The sequence below is a fragment of the Acomys russatus genome, chromosome 15, assembly GCF_903995435.1.
Source record: "Acomys russatus chromosome 15, mAcoRus1.1, whole genome shotgun sequence".
Classification (NCBI taxonomy): Eukaryota; Metazoa; Chordata; class Mammalia; order Rodentia; family Muridae; genus Acomys; species Acomys russatus.
The window spans coordinates 9,144,476-9,170,794 of record NC_067151.1 but is presented as its reverse complement, the minus strand read 5'-3'; the positions used below and the strand labels follow the sequence as shown (position 1 = coordinate 9,170,794).

The following is a 26,319-nucleotide window of genomic DNA, read 5'->3' as shown; positions in this document are numbered from 1 at the left end:
GTCTGTCTCTATGCCCACACACTCCTGCCATGACAGTCTGTCTCCATGCCCACACACTCCTGCCATGACAGTCTGTCTCTATGCCCACACACTCCTGCCATGACACTCTGTCTCTATGCCCACACACTCCTGCCATGACACTCTGTCTCTATGCCCACACACTCCTGCCATGACAGTCTGTCTCTATGCCCACACTCTCCTGCCATGACTGTCTGTCTCTATGCCCACACTCTCCTGCCATGACACTCTGTCTCTATGCCCACACACTCCTGCCATGACACTCTGTCTCTATGCCCACACTCTCCTGCCATGACACTCTGTCTCTATGCCCACACTCTCCTGCCATGAGACTCTGTCTCTGTGCCCACACTCTCCTGCCATGACACTCTGTCTCTATGCCCACACACTCCTGCCATGACAGTCTGTCTCTATGCCCACACACTCCTGCCATGACAGTCTGTCTCTATGCCCACACACTCCTGCCATGACAGTCTGTCTCTATGCCCACACACTCCTGCCATGACACTCTGTCTCTATGTCCACACACTCCTGCCATGACACTCTGTCTCTATGCCCACACACTCCTGCCATGACAGTCTGTCTCCATGCCCACACACTCCTGCCATGACACTCTGTCTCTATGCCCACACTCTCCTGCCATGACAGTCTGTCTCTATGCCCACACTCTCCTGCCATGACACTCTGTCTCTATGCCCATACAATCCTGCCATGACACTCTGTCTCTATGCCCACACACTCCTGCCATGACACTCTGTCTCTATGCCCACACTCTCCTGCCATGACACTCTGTCTCTATGCCCACACTCTCCTGCCATGACAGTCTGTCTCTATGCCCACACTCTCCTGCCATGACACTCTGCCTCTATGCCCACACACCCCTGCCATGACAGTCTGTCTCTATGCCCACACTCTACTGCCATGACACTCTGTCTCTATGCCCACACTCTCCTGCCATGACACTCTGTCTCTATGCCCACACTCTCCTGCCATGACACTCTGTCTCTATGCCCACACACTCCTGCCATGACACTCTGTCTCTATGCCCACACACTCCTGCCATGACAGTCTGTCTCCATGCCCACACACTCCTGCCATGACACTCTGTCTCTATGCCCACACTCTCCTGCCATGACAGTCTGTCTCTATGCCCACACTCTCCTGCCATGACACTCTGTCTCTATGCCCATACAATCCTGCCATGACACTCTGTCTCTATGCCCACACACTCCTGCCATGACAGTCTGTCTCTATGCCCACACTCTCCTGCCATGACACTCTGTCTCTATGTCCACACTCTCCGGCCATGACACTCTGTCTCTATGCCCACACACTCCTGCCATGACAGTCTGTCTCTATGCCCACACTCTCCTGCCATGACAGTCTGTCTCTATGTCCACACTCTCCGGCCATGACACTCTGTCTCTATGCCCACACTCTCCTGCCATGACAGTCTGTCTCTATGCCCACACTCTCCTGCCATGACACTCTGCCTCTATGCCCACACACTCCTGCCATGACACTCTGTCTCTATGCCCACACTCTCCTGCCATGACAGTCTGTCTCCAGGCCCACACACTCCTGCCATGACAGTCTGTCTCTATGCCCCACACTCTCCTGCCATGACAGTCTATCTCTATGCCCCACACTCTCCTGCCATGACACTCTGTCTCTATACCCACACACTCCTGCCATGACACTCTGTCTCTATGCCCACACACTCCTGCCATGACACTCTGTCTCTATGCCCACACTCTCCTGCCATAACACTCTGTCTCTATGCCCCACACTCCTGCCATGACAGTCTGTCTCTATGCCCACACACTCCTGCCATGACACTCTGCCTCTTTGCCCACACACTCCTGCCATGACACTCTGTCTCTATGCCCACACTCTCCTGCCATGACACTCTGTCTCTATACCCACACACTCGTGCCATGACACTCTGTCTCTATGCCCACACACTCCTGCCATGACACTCTGTCTCTATGCCCACACACTCCTGCCATGACACTCTGTCTCTATGCCCACACACTCCTGCCATGACACTCTGTCTCTATGCCCACACACTCCTGCCATGACACTCTGTCTCTATGCCCACACACTCCTGCCATGACACTCTGTCTCTATGCCCACACTCTCCTGCCATGACAGTCTGTCTCCAGGCCCACACACTCCTGCCATGACACTCTGCCTCTATGCCCACACACTCCTGCCATGACACTCTGCCTCTATGCCCACACTCTCCTGCCATGACACTCTGTCTCTATGCCCACACACTCCTGCCATGACACTCTGCCTCTATGCCCACACACTCCTGCCATGACAGTCTGTCTCTATGCCCACACACTCCTGCCATGACACTCTGCCTCTTTGCCCACACACTCCTGCCATGACACTCTGTCTCTATGCCCACACTCTCCTGCCATGACACTCTGTCTCTATACCCACACACTCGTGCCATGACACTCTGTCTCTATGCCCACACACTCCTGCCATGACACTCTGTCTCTATGCCCACACACTCCTGCCATGACACTCTGTCTCTATGCCCACACTCTCCTGCCATGACACTCTGTCTCTATGCCCACACACTCCTGCCATGACACTCTGTCTCTATGCCCACACACTCCTGCCATGACACTCTGTCTCTATGCCCACACTCTCCTGCCATGACACTCTGTCTCTATGCCCACACACTCCTGCCATGACACTCTGTCTCTATGCCCACACACTCCTGCCATGACACTCTGCCTCTATGGCCCCAGAAAAGAACAGCAAGAAATGTGGACTGAAAGCACAGGCCAAAACAAATTTCCCTCCTTTTAGATTGGTTCTCCTGGATTATTTGTTATGGCAACAAAAACTGACTAATATAACCACCCGAAAAACTTTGTCAGTGAGATCACACTAAGTATTTTCTCAGATTTCCTCACATATATTAATATGTGTCAATAAATATTAATAGCCACTGGTATTAACGTTTCATGCCAAAAGTAAAATGTACTGTATTCCTTGGGTTGCCACTCAAAAGCTCACAACGTAGGCCCAAACTACATAGACCCCACTTATCCAGTCTACAACTCTTTTTCTTTTTTTTCTTTTTTGATTTTTTGTTTTGTTTTGTTTTTGTTTTTTTTTTTGCTTGTTTGTTTGTTTTAATTCACTATTCTGCCTCCAGGCCAGAAGACAGCAACAGATCTCATGTCTAGATGGTTGTGAGCAACCATGTCATTGCTGGAAATTGAACTCAGGAACTTTGTAAGAACAGCCAGTGCTCTTAAGCTCTGAGCCATCTCTGCAGCCCCCGTTCTACAATTCTTACGTTCCTGCCAAACTGCTCTCAGTAGTCCAAGTGGTGCCTGTGTTCTGGTTCTTCTCGCCTAAATGCCATTCTTTCTCAAGCCACTGGTCCAAGTCAAATAGTCCCCACTTCCCTCTTTCAGAGAAGAACCCTGAAGTCCTTCCTCAGTTTCCCTTCCTCCGCTCCAGGGTGTTTCCACAGAAGTTGAGTCAGGGTGGCCTATACCATAATGTCTAGTCTGTCTGTGCATCAGCAACACACATCTGTGAGCCGCTGAGAGGAGACTCAGGCTAGTAGGCTCTCATCTCTAGCACTCACGTTCCTACCCCTCGCAGGTCAGAATACAAACAATGGAAGCTTCCTAGGTCTGGGATACTCTCTTACATCTAATTCTGAAATACACCTCACATACCTATGTGAAAGGTTATTTGGTTCCACTTAGGGCTCCATGCTAACACTAAAATCTGTTCATACTAACACACGCCATCAAGTGTCTTGGTGAGGCACACTAAAATATCTCAGGAAGGGCGAGGATGTGACTGGGCGGGGATGTGACTAGGCGGGAGCACATCCGCCTAGGATGTAAAAGCCCTGGGTTGAGAAAAAAACAAAAACTGCATCAGGGATAGTTACACAGGAAGCAGACACAGGAAGATCAAAAACAAGTTCAAGGCCAGTCTAAGATACATAGCTAATTCCAACAGTCTTGGCCATGCAACAAGACCCAGTCTCCAGAAATAAGTAAATACTTAAACAAGTAAAGCAATAAGCTCTTCCTGAAAGAGCTACATAACGGAGAATATAACATTTCCCATAGATGGCCCATGCAGCAGACTACATAATAATGACAACCAAGAATAGACAACTTGAAAAACCAGGATGGCTCCTTCAAAATGAAAAGCAGTAAATGAAGACTCGACACAATGACCTTAACAGCCACAGCACACATCTAGAAGGCTCTGGTCGTTTTCTGGAGCCCTGGCAGGCAGTGCACAGGTCTTCGTAGTTAAGTATGGTGTGTGCTCAATGTGAGATTTTAGACTTCAACTAACCCGCTGCCATCTTCGCTCAAGTATCAACTTGATGTAAATATTACACACAAAAACTTTAGCACCAAAGGTAATATTTATTTACTGTTGGAAAGACACATATTAAGATTTCCATGTCATTGCTATCAGTTTTGAGGAAAGAAAATCCATCCTAAAGTCCTAGCTTTAATTTTCATTTTCCCTGAACCAAGCCTATGATATTATGAAAATGTTGATACTGTGCACAAAATAGTAATTTTATGATATATAATGAATATATCAGTGCCAAATTATCCTCCAAATCACTTAACTTGACTCCAACACTGCAGACGTCATCATAGTGCCCTCTCTCTACACAGGAGGAGTCTGTGCTGTTCACAGTAGTTCTATTTCTCTTCAAATCAGCATGGCCCAGATTCCAGTTGGTAAGTAGGATTTTTGTGCCAGTCACAGTGGCACACACTTTAATCCCAGCACTCCAAAGGCAGAGACAGGTAGATTACTGTGAATTTGAGGTCAGCCTGATCTATATAGTTTTCAGGTCATCCAGGAGTACACAGTAAGACTGTGCCTAAAAATCATATATTTCCTGGCTGAGGAAAAATTAACTGATATACTGACTTTTGTAGTTTAAATTATAATATTAAACTACAAATCTTTTTAAAAGTAGCATAGTTTCCAAACCAGCAGTCCCAAGCCTGAAGTCATATCTTCGTTGGGTCAGCATCACCTCCCACTGCAAGCCTCACTGCCCTTTCAAAAGCACAACGTTGACAGAGATGTGCCTAAGGAAAAACCCTCCTCAAGTTCCCCTGAAAGCCTCAACTAAACCAGACCTCACGGAGCCTTGCAGACACGCCACACCCAGCGGCACCAGAAGACCACGCACGTCACATACATTAGCTAGTCACAGATTTCTAAGAATGTTTTCACTGTGAGAAGCAGGTAAGCAAAGTGTGCTCCAGGCCATGTTAAACACAGGCATATTCTCCTAAGCTGCTGCTTTAGCCTGGAAAAATAAATCATTTAAATGGCTATGTTCCTCTCTTCATGTTTACCTTCTTAAAAGCTAAGAAACGATCTCCCTTTCTATGGCAGGCACTATGCTAAGAAGTCTGTATGCTATGACCTGTGAGGACTAAGGGGTCACTTCTAGTATAAACACAGTGGTGCCGAGCATTCATTTACTGAGCTAACAGAGGCTCTTAAAGAAGCACAAAGGGCCTGGAAAGTTAGGGCGACTCTGAGTTTACCTGACCACATTCTATAATTCATACATGAAAATGAGTCTTCATCACTAAGTATATTAATAAACAAAGATGGTCTATAAAAAAAAAATCAAAGAGTATTATTACTGTCTCATTTCTTAGATTTTACCGGAAGACTGAAATATGAAATGAAGAAAAAATGCACCAGGCATGGTGACTAATGCCTGCAACCCCAGCGTAGAATTAGCTAAGACAAGAATATTGCCTCAAGGCCCGAGACACACATCCAGTACCAAGCCAGCCAAGGCTACACAGCAAAATCCTGTCTCAAAAAAGAAAAGCATTAACACACTCCAAATGAACAAAAGATAATTTAAAGTATTTAATTAAATAAAAAGTCAAAGATGGGGTCCGGGCATGGTGGCGCACGCCTTTAATCCCAGCACTCCGGAGGCAGAGGCAGGTGGATCGCTGTGAGTTCCAGGCCCCCCTGGTCTACAAAGTGAGTACAGGACAGCCAGGGCTACACAGAGAAACCCTGTCTCAAAAAACAAAACAAAACAAAACAACAAAAGTCAAAGATGGGGGCTGGGGAGATGGCTCAGAGGTTAAGAGTAGCAGTCGTTCTCCCAGAAGTCCTGAGTTCAAATCCCAGCAGCCATATGGTAACTCATAATCATATATAATGAGATCTGGTGCCCTCTTCTGGAAAGCAAGCATACATGCAAGCAGAACACTGTGTATGTAATAAATAAATTTTAAAAAAATACATAAATGAAAATTTATAAACAAACAAAAAAAAAAATCACAGATGACCCTATACATAAATGGCTGCCATGAAGTCCAAAAACAGCATCATATTTTAACTTAAAGTTTACTGAATCTAAACAATGTTTATGAAGTGTACTGAGGTATCACTAGTAACAAATGCAATTGTCCCAAGAGTCCTGACAGTAGAAACACAGCATATAACCACCTCCCAGCCAAGACACACAACCTCCCTCCTAGTCAGCCTTTCCCACCTCTCCCGCAGGTACCATTAATTTAATTTTTTTTCCACTATGGAGAGTTTTCCCTGTTCTGGAACTTAAAAAAAAAAAGAAAGAAAAGAAAAGAAAGAAAAACAGAAGCATGCCAGATGATTAATCTCAGAACAGAACTCAGGGAGGCAGAAGCAGGCAGATCTCTGTGGGTCTACAAAGAGAGTCCAGGACAGCCAAAGCTACAACAGAGAAAACCCTGCCTCAGAAAAAAAAGAAAGAAAGAAAACCAGAATCACAGAGCATGTACTTTTTGTGTCTAGCTTCATTAGTTGGCCATGTTTATGAGACATGTCAGTGATCTCTGTTCTTTTCACCTTTGAGTTCTATTCCACTGTATGAATACAGCACCATGTTTACAATTTGACATTTAAAGAATATTTAATTATTATAAACTACTGCCGTGTCATCAGTCTTCATCTTAGCCACCCAGCTGAGTGTATAATGGTGCTCATTATAGCTTTGATCTGCCTATCTATAATGCGCTATGAAGTTGAACACTTTTTTCATGTGTTCCTTGGCCATTTATATACTGTCTTTTATTTGGATTGTTGTTGTTGTTGCTGTTATAGAAATAGAGTCTGGCTATGTAGTTCTGGCTGTTCTGAAAGTCACTATATAAGACCAGGTTGGCCTCAAACTCAAAAATCTACTTGCCTCTACCTCCTAAGTGCTGAGATTAAAGGGGTGTGCCTATGTACTGTCTTTTGTGAATGATCTCTTCAAATATTTTGTCCAAACTGACCTTATAATCAATTATTAAACTATAGGCATTTTAAAAAAATACTTTAGGTACAATCTTTGATCAGATACATATGTTGTGAATAATTTATCTCAGCCTGTAGTCTGGTAACTCATTTTTAAAATGATTCTTTAAAGAATAATTTTTAGTTTTAGTAAAGTCCAATTTTTTTTTTCCTAGTTAATCTTTTTTGTGCTCTAAGAAAGCCTCGCCTACCCTAAACTTGCAAAGACACTATTCTGTTTAGAAAGGTAATTTTTTAATTTTTACCTTAAGGCCTACGTTCTACTTTTAGTTTACTTTTGTGAATAAGAGAGAAGTTAGGGTTCATTTTTTTCCATAGTATCAAATGAAGTAGTACTCTACTTAAGTTTTTAACTTAAAGTTTGCCAATTTAATTCATTTTTAAACTTAAAACTACCATCCGCCGGGCAGTGGTGGCGGACGCCTTTAATCCCAGCACTCGCGAGGCAGAGGCAGGCGGATCTCTGTGAGTTCAAGGCCAGCCTGGTCTACAAAGTGAGTCCTGGACAGCAAAGGCTACACAGAGAAACCCTGTCTCAAAAAAACAAGCAAGCAAACAAACAAACAAAAAAAAAAACTACCATCCATTTTGACTTATCTATTATATAACCCCTTGCAAAGGCAATCTACAAAAAACAATGTAATTTACATAAAAAAAGAACTCTGGAGTACAATAAAACTAAAAATGCGATGTCATTAATAAAACTCTCATTAACCTTGATGAACATCTAATAGCCTAAATCTATGTTTACTTATGTATCGTCTCCACCAAACAAGCATGCTCTTGAAGTTCTCGTGTCTTAGGAAGCCCACCTGAAAGGCACGGCAGTGCGCTCTGAAGCAGAGGCCCTGAAATTCCGTGCAGTGCAGTGCCCGTCTTTCCACTGAGACCCAGGGCAATCTCACCTGAGTAGCTGCAGACTGACAGGAAGATGACGATGACGACGAGACAACAGGAATGTCAGACTGTACAGCAGCCACAGTGGTAGCGGGTGTGAAAATCAGCTGTACAGACAGAAAACCAAAAATAATACCCTAAGACTAAAGAACATGTCCCACACACAGTGTGTAGCAAGCAGGCAAGAGACTGAACTTTATGACACAGAGACAACGCCAGTCAGGACTACCTCCTAAGCAAAAGGTTTCACGTGACAAAGAGAAGGTTGTGATCACAGAGCTCAAAAAAGTCAGCACAGCTTTGACATAACTCACAATTCTGAGAGTAGGGAAAAAATCCACTCAAAGGGGAAAAAATGTGTTTTGGTGATATGAAATCCTCAAACCAAATTTTGTCCCAAATAAAAGCTACTATCTCAGGATTTCTAAGATAAAGAGTGAAAATAAAACTACATTAGGACATAGATTAATTTTTGGTAAGAAACAGGAAAAGGAACACCAAAAGTCTCCTCAGTCCACACAGACAACAATGCCACACACTATCCTGCACTGCTCCTCAACTACAAGGGACCTATCTACAGGACAAAGCACGGTTGCTCTTCATGCCAGTATGTGTTAAATATACAACACTGGGTTTCACGGTGAGACCCTCAAGCATGTGCACACATAATGGTCATAGTCACTACGGCCAATTCTCTTCACCCCAACCTCTCCTGAGCCCGTTGTTTTTCTCCAGATCCTTTACACCTTAATTTTTTACTCACTTACCGAATCTAAGTAAATTTACCAACAAATGTTCTGATTCTCAGTGCATGCAGCCTCACAGCACCCACCCCAAAAGGAAGATACTCTGGTAGATTGAACCGTAAGAATGAATTGCCCATTTTAAAGGTCAAAACCATGAAAAAAAATTCAAATGGCTCAACCCAATTTCAAATCATATGATTAAAGGCAGTTTCATTGGGGAGAGCAATCCAGGAAAGAAAGGTGATGCCTACTCTGTATCTGTGAACAGAATAAAAACCGTGTCACAGCATCATTTCTGCGGGAAACACAACTGGAAACTTTCTTTCAGTTAATGAAAAACTGGGGTCATACGCATGCTCAGTTCATTGGTCAGAAATCTGCACATTAAGGAGGCTGAAGACGTTGAGTGCCGACAGGACACCTGCCAGGCGTGCATGAAGCCCTGGGTTCCATCTCTAGCACTGCAAAATTAACTAAATACATACATCTATAGCTTATATAAGCACGAACACATACATGTGCTAAAACATTTGTCTGACTTTGTACAAAATGGTGCCAGCCAATGTCGACGTTCCTTTAAAAAAGTTCAACAACTAAATCAGGAAATCGGTAGGTACCTAGTTATAGAATGATCAATTAACAATTTTATATTAATAAAAAAAATTGAAGTACACATAAGAATGCAACATTACAAAATTTGAGACAGTAACAACCAAAGCTATCAGCTATCTGAAAAAGTTTTAGAACTCCAATCCAAATTCAAGAAGGCCCTAGGACAAATTTTTACTTACAGTTAAAAACTGTTTTTAATATTTCCAACTATTTCTTCAAATCTTCTATGTCAACAGAATAAATGATTTTATACATCACCATAGGTACTAAAACTATAAGATGGCATAAATTATAGAAAGCTCTTCAGTTGTAGAGATATCAAAATATGAAAAAAGTTCTTAAAATCAGTAACTCAGTATTAAAAAAAATTTTTTTAAGCAAAAAGGCCTAATTCAAGGTGGAATTTCTATGCACACTTATAAATGTACAAAGGCTAAACACATGAACACACACCTGTTAAATATTAAGCATTAACAACGCTTCATCGCATCAAGTCCAGAAACATTTGAACTCCGCAGTTCCTAGACACTAACAAGCTGTTACCATGCATCTTACCATCTGAGCGCGGAGGTACATTTGGGCTTGGCTGGCCGTCAAGGTGGGAGAGGTGCTCCCCAGTAGCATGGTCTGTTGGGTAATACTGCCGCTGGTCGAACTGGAAGCCTGCGAACGATTCATCAGCTGAGCAGGCGTAGGAGATGTGGAGAGGTTGATCTAAGGGAGAAAACACAGTAGGTCAATGCTTCCTTTACCTCTGTGCTCCTTGGTTCCACCACGATGGAGCTAGGCAGGCAACACTGGAAGCCTCAAAGGAGGCTTTGACCTTTGGCAGAACCCTTCACTTTGGGCAACTGTTCACACATAAGCAGAAACAGCAGAGCCTGCTTAGTAGCTGAAACAACTCTTAAACATATCCACACTTCAGTAAGTCTTGTAGCATCAGGCGGATCTCTGAGTCCACAGAGTGAGCTCCAGGTCAGCCAAGGCTAAACAGAGAAAATATGTCTTGGTGGGCATGGGGTTGGGAGGGAAAGACTTGTAACATCTTAAAATGTAATAACTACTACCTCCCTGAAATTAGGGCTAATGTTCAATAATTTTAACATTCCATAGAGTAAATAACTTTAAAATTCTAACTTTAAAGCATTGTTTTGTCACACTGTCACATCTTGAGGAACTTCTAAAGTAAATAAAAATTAAAACACAAATAATCCATTCAAATACAAAGAGCATGCAGGTAACATAAAATTAGTGTAATGTTTTAACTAAAAGCAGAAGAAAATAAAATTGCTACCTGTAAAACAGATGGAAAAATCCTGAATATTGGCTACAAAATTAGTATATTAACACTTTAAAGCTTAATGTCACTGCTTAAGAATTAGTTAGAAAGCAGATGTGGTGACTCATGTAACCCAGCACTCAACAGGCTGAGAGACCCATGGGTTCAAAGCCAGCCCTGGGCTACCGAGTAGGTTCTAAGTCAACCTAGCGTACAAGAGATCTGGTCTAAACAAAAAGAAAAAGGGGGAAATTAGTGTGTGGCTGACGGGTGGCACAGCCTGTAACCCAGCACAGGAAAGGCTGAGGCAGGAGGACCGCTTGGTCTTGGTGAGTCTTTGTTAGGAAACATTTAAGTTGCTGGGCAGCCTGAGCTACATAAGATCCTAGCTCAAAAAAGTAAGGCGAGTGTGTGGCCTAGTAAATCCCTGGAAAACCATCAGAAAGTGGCAACTTGCTTGGGTCTGTGAAGGGGAAATGCAAAGGGAAGGGGGAGAACAGGAAGAGCGAGGCACACAAACCCTTTTGTCTTCCCCACTCGTACTCAGGTACTGTTTGTGTTCACATAGCATTCATTCTTAAATTGCAAATAGGATAATATAACTCAACCTCACCTTAAATCCTTTTTGTGGAACAAAGCAGAAAATAAAATTAAGAAATATTAGACTTATAACTCAGCAAGTGAACGCGCGCTCACGTGCTGAAAGGCACTCTCAAATGCTCTGTCGAGATGAAGATGAGAATGGAGTTACGGTAAGCCAGAGAGGAGGGAGGGAAATGCCCAAGGATCAGAGATAAAGCTTTTTTTTTTCCCAAAGAAAGAAACCCGAACCCAGACATGTAAGCAACAACTGACACCAAGGCAACTCTAGGTTTATTATGCCCACAGAGATGGAGTGTCCACATCTAGCCTGCTACACTGTAAAGCTGGAAGTCAAATCTCTATTTTGAGACAAGATCCTGAGAAAGTCTGATCAATATGAAAAGGCTGCCCTTGTCTACTCTAAGCAGCAGCTAGGACGCTCTTACATGCTGCCCTGGCATACTGAAGGGTGGAGGAAGACACCTATGAGAATCAAGATTTCAGGCGTTTGCCATGTGCGGGTATAAAATACAAACTCACACTCCCTGAAAAGCCCGTAATACAATCCAGTACATTAACATCTGATGGAAGAAAATAGTGGATGGAGCATGCTCTCCAGTGATCTTTCACCAGAGGAAAATCAGCCTGAAGTGTCCACACATGAAATTCCCTTCATGAGACTCAAGGTGAGAGGACAGGAAGAAAAGACGCTGCTGCAGAGCAGGAGGACCCTTCGCCTTACCTCTTACCCCTCCCCGAGGCTCAGCAGCACAGCACAGAGAGCTAAGCAAAGCCCAGCCCTAGGCACACCCTCCCGGCCCCGCATTCTAGGCTGGTACCCATGGACTAAGTCTTTCAACCTGCAAGCACTAGATAGAACTCATATCCTCTGTGAGATAACGGGCATTTTGGTCAAATTGCAAAGTCTTGAATTCCATACAAAGCTCAGCAGCAAAGATGGGGCTTCAAAGGCTCCCAGCAAAAGGTTCCTGTCTGGTGCTAAGCCATGCCTAGAGTGCACAGGTCACCATTCCAGGCTATATTTTGAAATCCACAGATTCTTGTGTTGCCTGGTTAGTTTTGCTCTTGGTGCTTCCTTCCTTCCTTCCTTCCTTCCTTCCTTCCTTCCTTCCTTCCTTTTTCCAATGTATCATTCAGTTCTAGGATTTGTGTTACATTTTTTGTTTTAAATTTTAATGTTAACTTTCTCTGATGAATCCGTGAATTGGTTTTCTGTATTAACGTGTCAGTTTCCTCAAAGCAGCATCTGAAATTCCTTATTAGGTGACTCACACAACCCATTACTAGGCCAGTGGAGGGTGGCTTTTGTCCTTTAGCATGTCACGCTCCCTGCCCGGCTCCAGTTCTAACCCTGCTACTGCTGCTCTGTTTCCCTTTGATGATGAAGCAGGTATTTGTTTTCAATCTTTGAGTCTGGCACGCTGCACTTTCAGGCTTAGCAGCTGAAGTTCTGAAAACCACCGCCCTTGTTTTCTAATTTCATAAAAAGTATTTAATACAAGATCCTTGTTAAAATAATTACAAAAGGCATGAAACAGAAATGTCCTTTCACACTGAGGATTCACGTTGGTCACCGCTGTCTCACTACAAGAAAGCCTCCAGAAAATGTTCCACCAAACAGAGTGCTCGCCATAACGCCCCCTGACGATTTACCTGCCCTTACCCTCAGCATGCTCTAATACCTTTGCTTTCTTTGAACTTTTGGAATCCAGCCCTGTGCCTGACAGCATGCTGGCATTAAAAGTTCTGAAATGTGAGCTGAAGAAATGGTTCAATCAGTAAAGCGCTTGTCCCATACGGGTAAGGACCTGAGTTTGGTCCCAGCACCAGCATAAGTGAAAGGTGGGCCTGGTAGCACACACCTATAATCTCAGCACTGGGAAGGTGCCTGAACTTGCTGGACGGCCACTCTGAGGCAGGCAGATCTCTGTAAATTCAAGGTTAGCCTGGTCTAGCGAGCTACTTCTAGGACAGCCAGGGCTAACACACGCGCGTGCACGCGCGCACACACACACACACACACACACGCACACACGCACACACACACACAGCCTACATTAAAAGTTATCTATTGCACATTCTAGTTGGTGCTCATTATTTCTCCCATTTGCCCTTCAATGTAATGGACACACATATCTTTACCATACATGTAACTGATTTAGGAAACCCTGAAAGAGCCATAAACTAATATCTAAATCACTGGTACTCAAACTATTTAATAAGACCCTCTCTTCAAATACAACTATTATTGAATACCTCAAAAACTGGTGTGTCTGGCTAGCTTTAGGACGCAAAGCTTTTCTGCCATAATCTACCATAACAGAGCACCACAACCCAGCAACTTGACAGCAGCAACAAACTTAGGGCAGGGCCTGTGCACTCAATGTGCACTCAGGCCCAGCACCATGAACTTCAAAAACAGACACTTATTTTTCCAAGTCTTTTCCTCTTTGACAGACACAGCTCTCTCCTAGCAGGGCTCCACCCTGAAGCCTCACTTAACTCTAAGTCAGTTCACTGCTATATAGCCTCTGTCCAGGGTAGCAACACGGATTACATTTCCTGCACATCAACTGAGGGAGACACAACTCAGCCCATCTCATCGCTTACTCAAAACACACATCCATGCAACTGACCTTTTATAATCATAGTAACAATGATATCGCTGTGTTGTATTCTCAGTTAAACAACACAAGCAGTTACTAGGACAGAGGGTCGAGTTCCAAAAACTGACAGTGAGGCGCCACTGCTGAAGACAACATCTATATACCTCAATGAATGCAGAGAGTTGAGCTGGTGCCTGCACGGAGCCTACACACTACGTTCTAGTCTCTTTGGCATGAGAAGGTGCTCTGCAGGCTACCAAAGGAGAAATGTGACACCAACCCAGACACAAAACTTCTGACTAACAATCAGGCCTTCCAGCAAGATGTGCTAAGATAATGGTGGTGCAGAACTTGGGGAAGTGGCCAACCAATGTCTGCTTTAACTTGAGGGTGATGCCACAAGAGGGAGTCCGTGCCCTACACTGCCTAGATGGCCAGAAACCTGAGTCTGGATCACCCAGAGAAGTAGAGTAGAACCAACCAATACAGACAGACGGACAGACAGATGATAGATAGATAGATAGATAGATAGATAGATAGATAAGCAGGCGGACGGATAGATAGGTGATAGACAGACAGACAAACAGAATGAAATGAATACTAGTGATATTCTGCTATACTTATAGCTCAGTGCCTTGTCCAGTTGTCATCAGAGAGGCTTCCTCCCGCAGCAGATGGGAGCTGGTGCAGAGACCCACAGCCAAGCATTAGCAGAGAGTGTATCTAAACTGGAGGTCTCCATCAGGCCCTGTCCCTTGGAGGAAGGGGAGGAAAGACTGTAGGCACCAGAAGAGATGAAGAAACCAGAGAGCAGGGCCCACTGAATCAACTTAGGAGGGCTCATATGGGCTCGCAGACACTGAAGTGGCAAGCATGGGGCCCGCGTGGGCCTGCATCAGGTCCTCTGCGTGTGCATTGTGGCTGATAGCTTGCTGTTCTTGTTGGACTGCTAACAGAGGGAGCGGGTGTGTCTCACTCTTCCTGCTCTTGGGACTCTTCCTCCTGTTGGGCTGCCTTGTCCAGCCTGGGTATGAAGGCTTTTCCTTATCTTACTGTATCCTGTTTTGTTCTGTTTGGCTGTTGCCTCTTAGAGGCCTGCTCTCTTCTGAAGGGAAATGGGAGGGGAGTGGGTGTAGTGGAGAGGTAAGCTGGGGGCAGGGCAGAGCTGGGAGGAATGAAGATAAGGCAAACTGGCTGCTGATGCATGAGACAAGAATCTCCTTCCCTCCTTCCTTCCCTCCTTCCCTCCTTCCTTCCTTCCTTCCCTCCTTCCTTCCCTCCTTCTTTCCCTCCTTCCTTCCTTCCTTCCCTCCTTCCTTCCCTCCTTCCTTCCTTCCTTCCCTCCTTCCTTCCCTCCTTCCTTCCTTCCTTCCTTCCTTCCTTCCTTCCCTCCTTCCTTCCCTCCTTCCTTCTCTCCTTCCCTCCTTCCTTCCCTCCTTCCCTCCTTACTCCCCTCCTTCCCTCCTTCCTTCCCTCCTTCCTTTCCTCCTTCCTTCCCTCCTTCCTTCCCTCCTTCCCTCCCTCCTTCCCTCCTTCTCTCCCGCCTTCCCTCCTTCCCTCCTGCCTTCCCTCCTTCCCTCCTTCCCTTCTCTCCTTCCTTCCCTCCTTCCCTCCCTCCCTCCTTCCTTCCTTCCCTCCTTCCCTCCCTCCCTCCTTCCTTCCTTCCTTCCTTCCCTCCTTCCTTCCCTCCTTCCCTCCTTCCCTCCTTCCTTCCTTCCCTCCTTCCTTCCTTTCCTCCTTCCTTCCTTCTTCATTCTGTCCTGAAACTCATTCTGTAGACCAGGCTGACCTTGACGTCATAGAAACCTGCCTGCCATTGACCCATTGCCACCTGCAGAGCTCTGGTCCCTGCACTATTCACCAGAGCTTTGTAAGCTACTTTAGCCATCGCAATATGCTTCTAGTCAAACCACTTGTGGAGCGGCTGGCTACCCAGAACCGTCAACAAAACAAACAGGGTGCACTGTGCTTCTCTTACCTGACATCCATCATCCATTTCCTCTTCACATGTCTCTTACCCAACCAGCCTCTCACAGTCCTGGCATACTCCCAGGTACAGTGCTGTCTGGCTTAGAACAAGTAGCATTAAGTGTGTGTGTGTGTGTGTGTGTTTTACTGTTAATTTTTTAGTCCTTCAAAGACATGACAGGGTTTTCAGTGGGTTTTTTTTTTAGAACTGTAGGGTTCCAATCAATTCTGAAAACTGAAAGAATTGAGAATCACAAGACATCTAAACATAATCGTAAGAATATACTCAAGTTTTCAAGAGCTGAGCAAAACCTGATGGCTAAGCATAGCTAATCTCGCAGAGGACTGGACTTCAATTCCCAACACCTAAAATGGGCAGCGTATAGTAACATGAACTCCACATGGCTCCGATATCTCCAGCATCCTTAAACACCTGCACATACAAGCACATATTCATGTACAGACAAACGCATACACATAATAAAATCAGCCTTTTAAAAAATCTCAGATTTTTAAAAGTTTTTCTCCAACTTTACCATTTCCGGGCACTCATTAGCTAAACAGTAGCTTCATTTTTAGAAAACAACCATTAAAAATGTTAAATCAGGTAGGGTGCAGTGGCACATGCCTGTAATCCCAGCACTCTGGGAGGTAGAGGTAGGCAGATCTCTGTGAGTCCGAGGCCAGCCTGGTCTACAAAGTGAGTCCAGGACAGCCAAGGCTACACAGAGAAACCCTATCTCAAAAAACCAAAACAGCTGGGCGTGGTAGCGCACACCTTTAATCCCAGCATTTGGGAGGCAGAGGCAGGTGGATTGCTGTGAGTTCGAGGCCAGCCTGGTCTACAAAAGCGAGTCCAAGACAGCCAAGGCTAACACAGAGAGACTCTGTCTCGGAAAACCAAAAAAAAAAAAAGTTAAATCAGGAGAAATGTTAGGTACTCACAGATGTCTGCGACATGCTTGACTGTTGCGTGACACTTCCTGTAGGGGATGTAGGTGGTCTTCCACTGGACAAACTCGCCTAAAATAACAAAACTATTGTAATATGTAAAAAACATTAAGGTAACTTCCTTGAGTTGTCAGAAGCTGACAGAGACAGCTAGTTGTCAGACATCTTTCTCTCCCTTCTGTTTTGACTGCTTGACAGTCTACAGAAAACATGGCAGGGGGAAAAACAAACAAGCAGAACTTCCTGGAGCCACAGTGATATGAAACTACAATAAAAATTCTAAAGTCCATGTATGAAACAAATCATTTATAGTCAACATAGCTTGATCCTGAGCATTTAAAAAAAAAAAAAAAAAAGAACAAAGCTCTTTGAAAACAAGCCCCCCCCCCAGTCTTACTTCTTGTTTCTTCATGTATTTATCTGTATTACTACATACATGTGTTTCACAGAACACAGCTTCTGCCATGTGGATCTCAGGGATCAAACTCAGTACATGAGATTTGTGGCCAAGCTTAGCAGCAGTGCCCTCACACTCTGAGTCAGCTCACTGACCCCTAATGTGTGTTATTAGCTGCACTCCCATAATGTAATTATATTGATAAACTGTCATATGTTATCAGAACTCACTGAGCAGGAAGCACTACAAGTGGGATTCTCCCGACCAACTGCAGCCCCAAGCATGTTTATCTACTGGGACCTCTTGCCTGGGGATTGGCTGGACGCCACTAACTCTGTGACAGAGAGGAAGGAAAGAAGCAAAACAGCTCAAGAAGAAAACATCATGTCCTGGAAAACAGCTACAAGTTAAGCCATTCCCATCTGATATTATTATTGTCTATCCCATGAAATCAATGTCAGTGCGCTGGGGCTGGAGAGATGACCCAGCAGTTAAGAAAGCTACTACCACAGACGATCAGAGCTGGAGGCCCGGCATCTACGGCAGGTGGCTCACAAGTGCCTGTGACTCGGGATGCAAGGGGAGCAATGCTCTCTTCTGGCCTCCACAGGCACTAGCATACAGGTGTGCACACAAACACACACACAACATAAATAAACAGTAACATCTTTCAATGAGCAAATAGTAAAATAAAAGAGAAAAGGCTGGAAGTTCGGGCCTGGTGGGAAGGGGTGTGGGTAGAGCTCAAGCATGCTGGGAAAACTCGGCTGGAAACTCTAGCCAGCCACCTCCTGTTCCGGTTGGGTTTTGCTGGTGGTTGGAAGCACCAAGTGATGATTTTATCTCTATACACTGCTGTGCGTTCTGTTACGTGAAAGCCTTACCCAAAGCGACACTGCTGGGCACAGCCACCAGGAACTCCAGCTCGCCACCTTAACAGGCCTTCCCCAGTTGGGTCTGCGCGATGTTTGCAGGTCCCTGGTTGGATGGGATTACTTCTCTGCTCTTACTTGTGCTGATGCTTGGAAGCCCTGCCTGAGAGGACATTGCTCCATCCTGGGTACTCTGTTAGGAACTCCAAATGACTGCCTCAGTGGGGTTGGACTGCTGGCTGTTTTGGGCACCTGACCTGATAATGTTTTTCTTTCTATCTATTTATCTATTCTTTTACTTTCACTTGCTATCTACTTAATAAATTCATTCATTCGAAACAAAAAATATGCAAGGTGGTGGTGGCACGTGCTTTTAAATTCCAGCACTCAGGAGGCAGAGGCAGGGGGATCTCTGTGAGTTCAAGGTCAGCCTGGTCTACGGAGTGAGTTTTAGGACAGCCAGGTCTCCACAGAGAAACCCTGTCTGGAAAACTAAAAGGCAAACACTATGACTATGGTAGAGCACTCTCCAGACTGTAAGAACAACTCACCGCCAGTCTCACTGTGCTGTTACTTTGAAGTGGAGCCCTACCCCACCATTATGAAAGTGAAACTAAGAGCTGGGGCGATGGCTCTGTGGGCAGCAACACCTGCTCGGTAGGTGCCTGAGGATGCCGAGTGTGAGTCCTAGCACTCACATAAAAGCCAGGCACAGCGCCAGAGTCCTCTCAGTGCAGCAGGGCAGGACAAGGGCAGGGAGCCCTGCAAGCTGCAGCCTAGCTGAAACAGGGGACTTCCCGTTCCTGAGTCAGGTGGGAGTGCTGCAGACAGCCAAGAAAGACACCTACATCCTGCTCTGGCCTCGACATGTGCACACATGGGCACACACTCACACTCATGTATGATCACACACAATACACCTAAACCATGAATAATTTTGTTAAAAAAGATAAAGCAGCTGGGTGGCGGTGGCGCATGACTCCAATCCCAGCACTAAGGAGGTGGAGGCAGGCGGATGGATCCACAGAGTGAGTGCAGGACAGCCGGCGCTAAAACTTGCACTATATCAACAGCCAGTGCGTCTCAATAGCCTCAAATCATAAACACAACTGCTACTTAAGATATTATTTTTAGCTCACTACTGAAGCCGGCATAGTAGAACACACCGCTAATGCCAGCCCTGGGAGGCGGAGGCAGGTGGGTCTCGGGGAGACTGAGGCCAGCCTGGCCTCGACAGTGACCTCTAGGCAAGCCAGGGCTATATAGTAAGACGACACTGTCTTAAAAAGACAATTAAAATGCACTATTGAAAAGAAGTAAAGCTGTAATCCCAGCACTTGGGAGGCAGAGGCAGGTGGATCTCTAAGTTTGAAGAGGCCAGCCTGGTCTACAGAGCAAGTCCTGGACAGCCAAGGCTACACAGAGAAACCCTGTCTCAAAAAAAAAAAAAACAAACAAAAAAACAAAGAAAGAAAGAAAAGAAAAGAAGAGCTGGCATCTATGGATAAAGAAATAATTTTTTCAGGTTCTATGACTTAAAATTATTTTCGGGTAAGATTTAAGAGTAACAACAAAATTCACAAAAACTTAAAACTGTACATATTAATTTTTTAAATATTTTGGTTTGTTTTCTTTTTTTCTTTTTGAGACAGGGTTTCTCGGTATAGCACTGTCTGTAGACGAGGCTGGCCTCAAACTCAGAGAGATCCACATGCCTCTGCCTCCCAAAACCTGGGGTTAAAGACGTGCCCACTAGGCTGAGTTTTGTTTTTTTTAAATAAAAAATATTTAATCATAAAATTAAGTTATTAAAACACTACAAATGTAGCATTTATATAACTCCTGATTGGGTCATGATTCTTCTTGCTATAGGTAGTTAATTGTATATATGTGTAATAATATAAATGTATATGTAAAAAATAAAAAATGTTTAATAAATAAATAAAATTAAGTTATTGATAGGACTAATTTCAGATTTTGGAAAGGTACACATACATACACACACACCTGTGTGCTGCCACATGACCACTTCTAAAATAAAGCATGAACAACTCTACTTCATCTACCGCTGGAAATTTTATCCAGTTTATGCTCTTTAATGAGTATACAATGCCTATGTAAGAAAAAAAAAAAAAGGCCAGCCTGGTCTACAAAGGGAGTCAGGACAGCCAAGGCTACACAGAGAAACCCTGTCTCAGAAAACCAAAACAAAAAACAAAAAAACCAGAAACTAGTCGGGCATGGTAGCACACACCTTTAATCCCAGCACTCAGGAGGCAGAGGCAGCAGATTGCTGTGAGTTCAAGGCCAGCCTGGTCTACAAAGTGAGTCCAGAACATCCAAGACTACATAGAGAAATCCTGTCTTGAAAAACCAAAAAAAAAAAAAAAAAAAGAAAGAAAGAAAGAAAGAAAGAAAACAGAAACTTAGTTTCAGCTTTTAAAAAATATAATTCATATAACCTTAAGTATTCAATGTTTCACCTAAAATTTTGGAGACAAAAACACACCATCTATAGAACAGCTTAGACACAGAGCTCTCCTCCTGATGAGCTTGTGTTGCCAGCCTACTAAGCCATGTCCTCCAGGGCACCGGCGAGCGCTCACTTGAGTAGTCCTGGGGAAGTGTGGCCACTGTTCTCACCTGCACAGCAGCAAGGCTCTGGAGCTGGGAGCTGCTGAGGTGCTGCTGCTGGAGGGCAGCCGTGTGCAGCATCAGGTGCTGCTGCTGAGCCGCGTACATCTGCTGCAGGTAGTGCGCCGTGGAGCTGGGGGGGCGATGCAGAGCCTGCTGAATCACCTGCCACAAGGGAAGGGAGCCTCTGTCAAACCGTCATGGCAGCTTGGTCTGTTAGCGTCTGGTGCTGAGGTTCACACACACGTGGAGCACAGGCTTCTACTATTATAACTCCTGATCCACCATTAACTTAACCATGAGCTTCAGTATAAAAAGTGACAGCTTAAGGTTTTACTACTTTAATATTGAATAACATAAAGCATACTGACACATTAACCTACTGGTGCATATCACTAGGATTTTCTTGTTATACAAATTAAATTACCCAGATCATTCATTTAAAGTAGAATGGGATAAATATGTTAGGAAATCATAAGTATTAGTAGTAGTCAAATAAACTTACAATTAAACAGTTATAGCAATTTACAACTTGTGGTGGACAGAGCTCCAAAAGACTACTACTACTGACTAGGAAAATAAACCTTCCTACACAAGTCGTAAGACTTTGAGCTGTACAGACTTTCTGTATACAACTTGGTAGACGTCAGGGCACATGTATAAAGAATAGCTTCACCATGTAGCCATTATAAACAGTAATATAGACAAAGGCAATAATGACCCCCAACCACGTGTCTAGCAAGGACATAAAAATGGCTAGACTAAAAAAGGAGGTTTTAGCTTTAAACTGAACTTGAATTTTAAATTTAATGGACAGGTATACCTAGTGACTACTGTATTATACAATACAGTAGTGACGCACGCCTTTAATCTCAGCACTCGATGCAGAGGCAGGTGGATCTCTGTGAGTTCGAGGCCAGCCTGGTCTACAAAGCGAGTCAGGACAGCCAGGACTGTTAGACAGAGAAACCCTGTCTTAAAAAAAAAGAAGAAGAAGAAGAAGGAAGAAGGAGGAGGAGGAAGAAAGAAAGAAAGAAAGAAGTAGCAGCAGTAGTAGTAATACATCACAAGATGAAGAAAATCATTTTGAGTAGAATACTATTTAGTCTTAAAATTCCTGAAATATGTGCCGGGTGTGGTGGGACAATCCTTTAATCCCAGCACTTGGGAGGCAAAGGCAAATGAATCTCAGTGAGTTCGAAGATAGCCTGGGCTACAAAGCAAGTCCAGGACCGCCAGGGCTATTACACAGAGAAACCCTATGATGGAAAAAAAAAAAACAAACAAACAGACAAACAAAAAATTCCTGAAATAATCAAGGAGATAATAAAGTGAGTATATTAGAGATGACTGCTTTGGTCTTTCTATACATATCTGAAAGTCCTACAGTGAGTACTATATTAACTATTATATAAAATTAAAAGAGTATTTCTCTTTTAAAATGACTCAATTTTTTTTAATTTTTAAAAAATACCCAATTCTCTGTTTCCACATAGGAATACTCTCAATCATTTTTAAAAATGTATCTGTGTGTGTATTGGTGCCCATGGCATGTGTGGAAGGTCAGAGGTCAACTTTAGGAGCTGGCCTTTTCCTCCCACCTGAATATGGCTGCCATGTCCATGTGGATGTCAGCTCACTCCTGCCTGTAGCGGCAGCTCCAGGCCATCTGAGGCTGTCTTCTGGCCCCTGCAGGCAAGAGGCGCACACATGCTACACGTACATGCACGCAAGCAGAATGCACACATTAAAAATACACGCAGGGCTGGAGAGCTGGCTCAGCTCTTCCAGAGGACCCAGATTCGGTTCCCAGCACGCACATGGTGGCTCACAACCATGCACAGCTGCAGTCCTAGAGGAGCTTCCGGCCTTCATGGGTACTGCACGCACTTGGTTCACACACATATATGCAAGCAAAACACTCTTACACAAATAAATCCCAAAATAATAAGAGTGTTTTAAAAAAATAAACACATAAAAATAATTAATTATAGTAATTATTAACAGATGTAAAATCTGAGCCTAAACAGAGGTCAAAATTTCTAAAAAGATTATAGAAAAACCCTCCATCTGTTGAGCGGTAAGTGAAAGCGCCTCCTCACGCCACTGTGCCTGTAGCAGCACACCAGAGTTTAAGTTCTAATGGAGGAGTGTAGAGCGCACGGGACCTCAGGGCCTCAGGCATCACACCCTGGATCCCTTACTGCACATGCGGTGCTGTTCCCCTGCATGTGTGCCTCTCTCTCTCGCCTGCTGCACTCTTCTCACAGATTCCTAGCGCATTCCTCACAGCAACAGACTCTGGATGCAGGACTAAATGACTCAGAACTACAGTGTTTCTCTTTGGTCAGATAATCCATATGTGGTCTTCAACTCCATAACAAAACTCCCAAAGCTCAAACTCAATAACAAGTAGATAATTGACTCGATGTCTATTTCTGTCAGCCTATTAATGTCCCGTGTCAGCACAGCCTCCTACTCACTCCCAGTTACCTCACATGGCAACTACAAGCTAAAGGCACAGCAAACCATTCTTACTTTGTTTCGCTACCGAAACCAGGGTACAGAAAATCCCCATGACTAAAAGGAAAGCTTGAAAGCTACAGAACTCCTTAGGTCGTTCAGTGAGTGTGGCTTTGAAACACTCTCGATGACGTGATTCAGTGTCCTGTAATAACTACTTTGAGCTTCTTACAGGACGTATTATTAGCACCTGCAATGTCTCTAGCGACATTTCATTTATTAATTTATCCAGCTTAAGTGAAAATGACAAAAATGGCATAGACAGATATACCATTTGTATGTATGTTCTTTAATATAATATTCTCCCATATATCGCTCACCACAGATAAAAAAAAGACATTAGAAACAGATTGTGCATTCAAGTTTGAACCTCTGCTGAGCTGACTAGGTCTCCAACAGCTCTCTGTCATGACTTCAGAACTAAATTCGAAACCATAGAAGAGTTAGATAGTCCTTACACCAGAATATCTACCAGGAAAGAACAGGAACAGGGAGTACAGCACAAACTGTAAGGAATGCAATTATAAAAGAACATTTTCATCCCAGCACTTTAAAAAAAAAAAAAAAATTAAACCAAACAAAACTTTAAAGAATGCAATTACAGCCGGGTGGTGGCGTACACCTTTAATCCCAGCCCTTGTGAGGAAGAGGCAGGCGGATCACTGAGAGTTCGAGGCCAGCCTGGTCTACAAAGTGAGCCCAGGATATTCAAGGCTATACAGAGAGACCCTGTCTCGGAAAAAAAAAAAAAAAAAAAAAAAAAAAAAAAAAAAACCCAAAACCCAAAAACAAATGCAATTGCAACCCTGGCAGTGGTGGTACACGCCTTTAATCCCAGCAGTGGGGAGGCTGAGGCAGGCAGAACTCTGAATTCAAGGCCAGCCTGGTCTATAGAGTGAGTTCCAGGACACCCTGGGCTACACAGAGAAACTTTGCCTCAAAAAACAAAAACAAACAAGAAAAAAAAAAAAGCATACAGTTATAAGACTTGAGAATCGTGGCTGGAGAGACAGCTTAGTGGTTATGAGCACAGGCTGCTCTTCCAGAGGACCCCGGTTCAATTCCTGGCAACTACATGCAGCACACAACTGTGTGTAGCTCCTGTTCCAGGAGATCTGACACCCTCGTTCAAACAAACATTCAGGAAAAAACAATGTATATAAAATATAAATAAACAAGCAGACAAATAAAAAAGAGTTGAGAATCCTAGAAAAGTGAAGGCAAGTAATATAGAAGAAGAGCCCAGGGCAGTTAATGGCAGGAGCTGAAGTCAGGAAGCCTGCCAGCAATGCCAGTTTGGAAATATTATTCAGCTTATTTAAAACACTGGTTTTTCCCATTTGTAAAACTACTACTGTATAGAGGTCTGTTGACAACTAAACAGAGTACTCTACATGAAGAAAGCATCCACTAAGTGCCTGGCACGTAAGAACAGTTCAACGGACCCCACTGTGATTTCTTAGAGACACAAACAGTTCTAGGTGTCCCTTTCAGTCCCCAGTAACTGATCGAAGTCCACAGCGTTGTCCACATTTCACTGCTTCCTGGGACTCAAAGAGAGGATTATGTCTTCCGCCCAAGGGCACACAGACATTGAGAACAACGGAAACCAAGTTCAAACAAAGCGCCTTGGAGACGACAGCACCGTATTGTCTCTGGTGGGATGAAGTTCGACCGAATCCATTTTACTTCCTCAGCTAAGTGACTACACCAAAAATCTTTCAAACTATTCTCTTCCCTCTCTACCCAAGAGGCAGGAGAACCTTCCTGCTTACTGTTCCTACGGTGGCTGAATGTAAAAAGTTTTCTCCAAGTCTATAGGCTTAAATATAAAGTAAGCCAGGAACGCATCTATTCGAAATATCTCACAAGTGATACCTTCACTCTTACAGCAGGGGACATTCGATTATAATTTACTGTCATGTAATCTTTTTTTTGTTTTGTTTTGTTTTGTTTTGTTTTGTTTTGTTTTTGTTTTTCGAGACCGGGTCTCTCTGTGTTAGCCTTGGGCTGTCCTGGACTCACTTTGTAGACCAGGCTGGCCTTGAACTCACAGCGATCCACCAGCCTCTGCCTCCTGAGTGCTGGGATTAAAGGGGTGCGCCACCACGCCCAGCTCTGTCATGTAATCTTATAAGCTTAACCTCCCCATGCATATAGCTGAAATACCTGAACAGCATGTCGGTCTGAACCACTGTAGACAGAGATCTGTGGCTGCTGCATCCGAGAGGAGGAAGTGGTGATGGTGGTGGTGGTGGTGCTGCTGGCTGTTGTTGACACAGATGTTCCGGAGTTTGGCTCACTGTCCATAGTGGTACTGTGATCCTTAAATCTGGTGGACAACACCAAGGATCAGTATTGGTAAAAGCCAAATCTTATGAGCCTTAGTGAATACTCACAACAAAAAAAGCAGCAGTTAAGCATCTAAACTTACAGGAAGACCTTAATAAAATAAAGCTAGTACATAATCCCCAAATACAAGAGAAACATCCTTCCCTCATATACAAAATATTTGATAGTTCCTATCTGCTAAACCAAATTCAAATGACTCAGAGCAGTAACTGAGATGAGCCTAGGTTGAAGTTGATGTTTTATTAATGAAAAGCGAGGGATTTGAGAAGTGGGGGCGTGGACATGGGTCCCATTCCCAATCAAGAAGCTCTCTGAAGCCGGGAGGTGGTGGCGCAGGCCTTCAATCCCAGCACTCAGGAGGCAGAAGCAGGCAGATTGCTGTGACCAGCCTGGTGAGTCCAGGACAGCCAAGGCTACACAGAAAGAAACCCTGTCTGAAAACAAAAACAAAAAGGAAGAAGAGGAGGAGGAAGAAGAGGAGGAGGAAGAAGAAGAAACAGCTCTCTGAAACTGA

General features: G+C 44.2%; 1 protein-coding gene across 2 annotated transcripts in view; it reads right to left on the bottom strand.

Moving 5' to 3' along the window:
• Phc3 (polyhomeotic homolog 3) overlaps positions 1–26,029 on the bottom strand; it is a 65,139-nt gene extending 39,110 nt beyond the window's left edge. The window contains exons 1-5 of one of the 2 annotated variants that reach the window (XM_051157007.1): positions 25,623–26,026; positions 20,940–21,095; positions 17,022–17,099; positions 10,176–10,334; positions 8,271–8,369 (exon numbers count right to left, since the gene is read on the bottom strand). In XM_051157007.1, the coding sequence (XP_051012964.1) occupies positions 8,271–8,369; positions 10,176–10,334; positions 17,022–17,099; positions 20,940–21,095; positions 25,623–25,763 (633 nt within the window). In that variant the 5' untranslated portion in view covers positions 25,764–26,026. Of the gene's footprint in view, positions 1–8,270; positions 8,370–10,175; positions 10,335–17,021; positions 17,100–20,939; positions 21,096–25,622 lie in introns of both variants that reach the window. The other variant, XM_051157008.1, reaches the window with a different exon arrangement.
• Between the last annotated feature and the right edge of the window lie 290 nt (positions 26,030–26,319).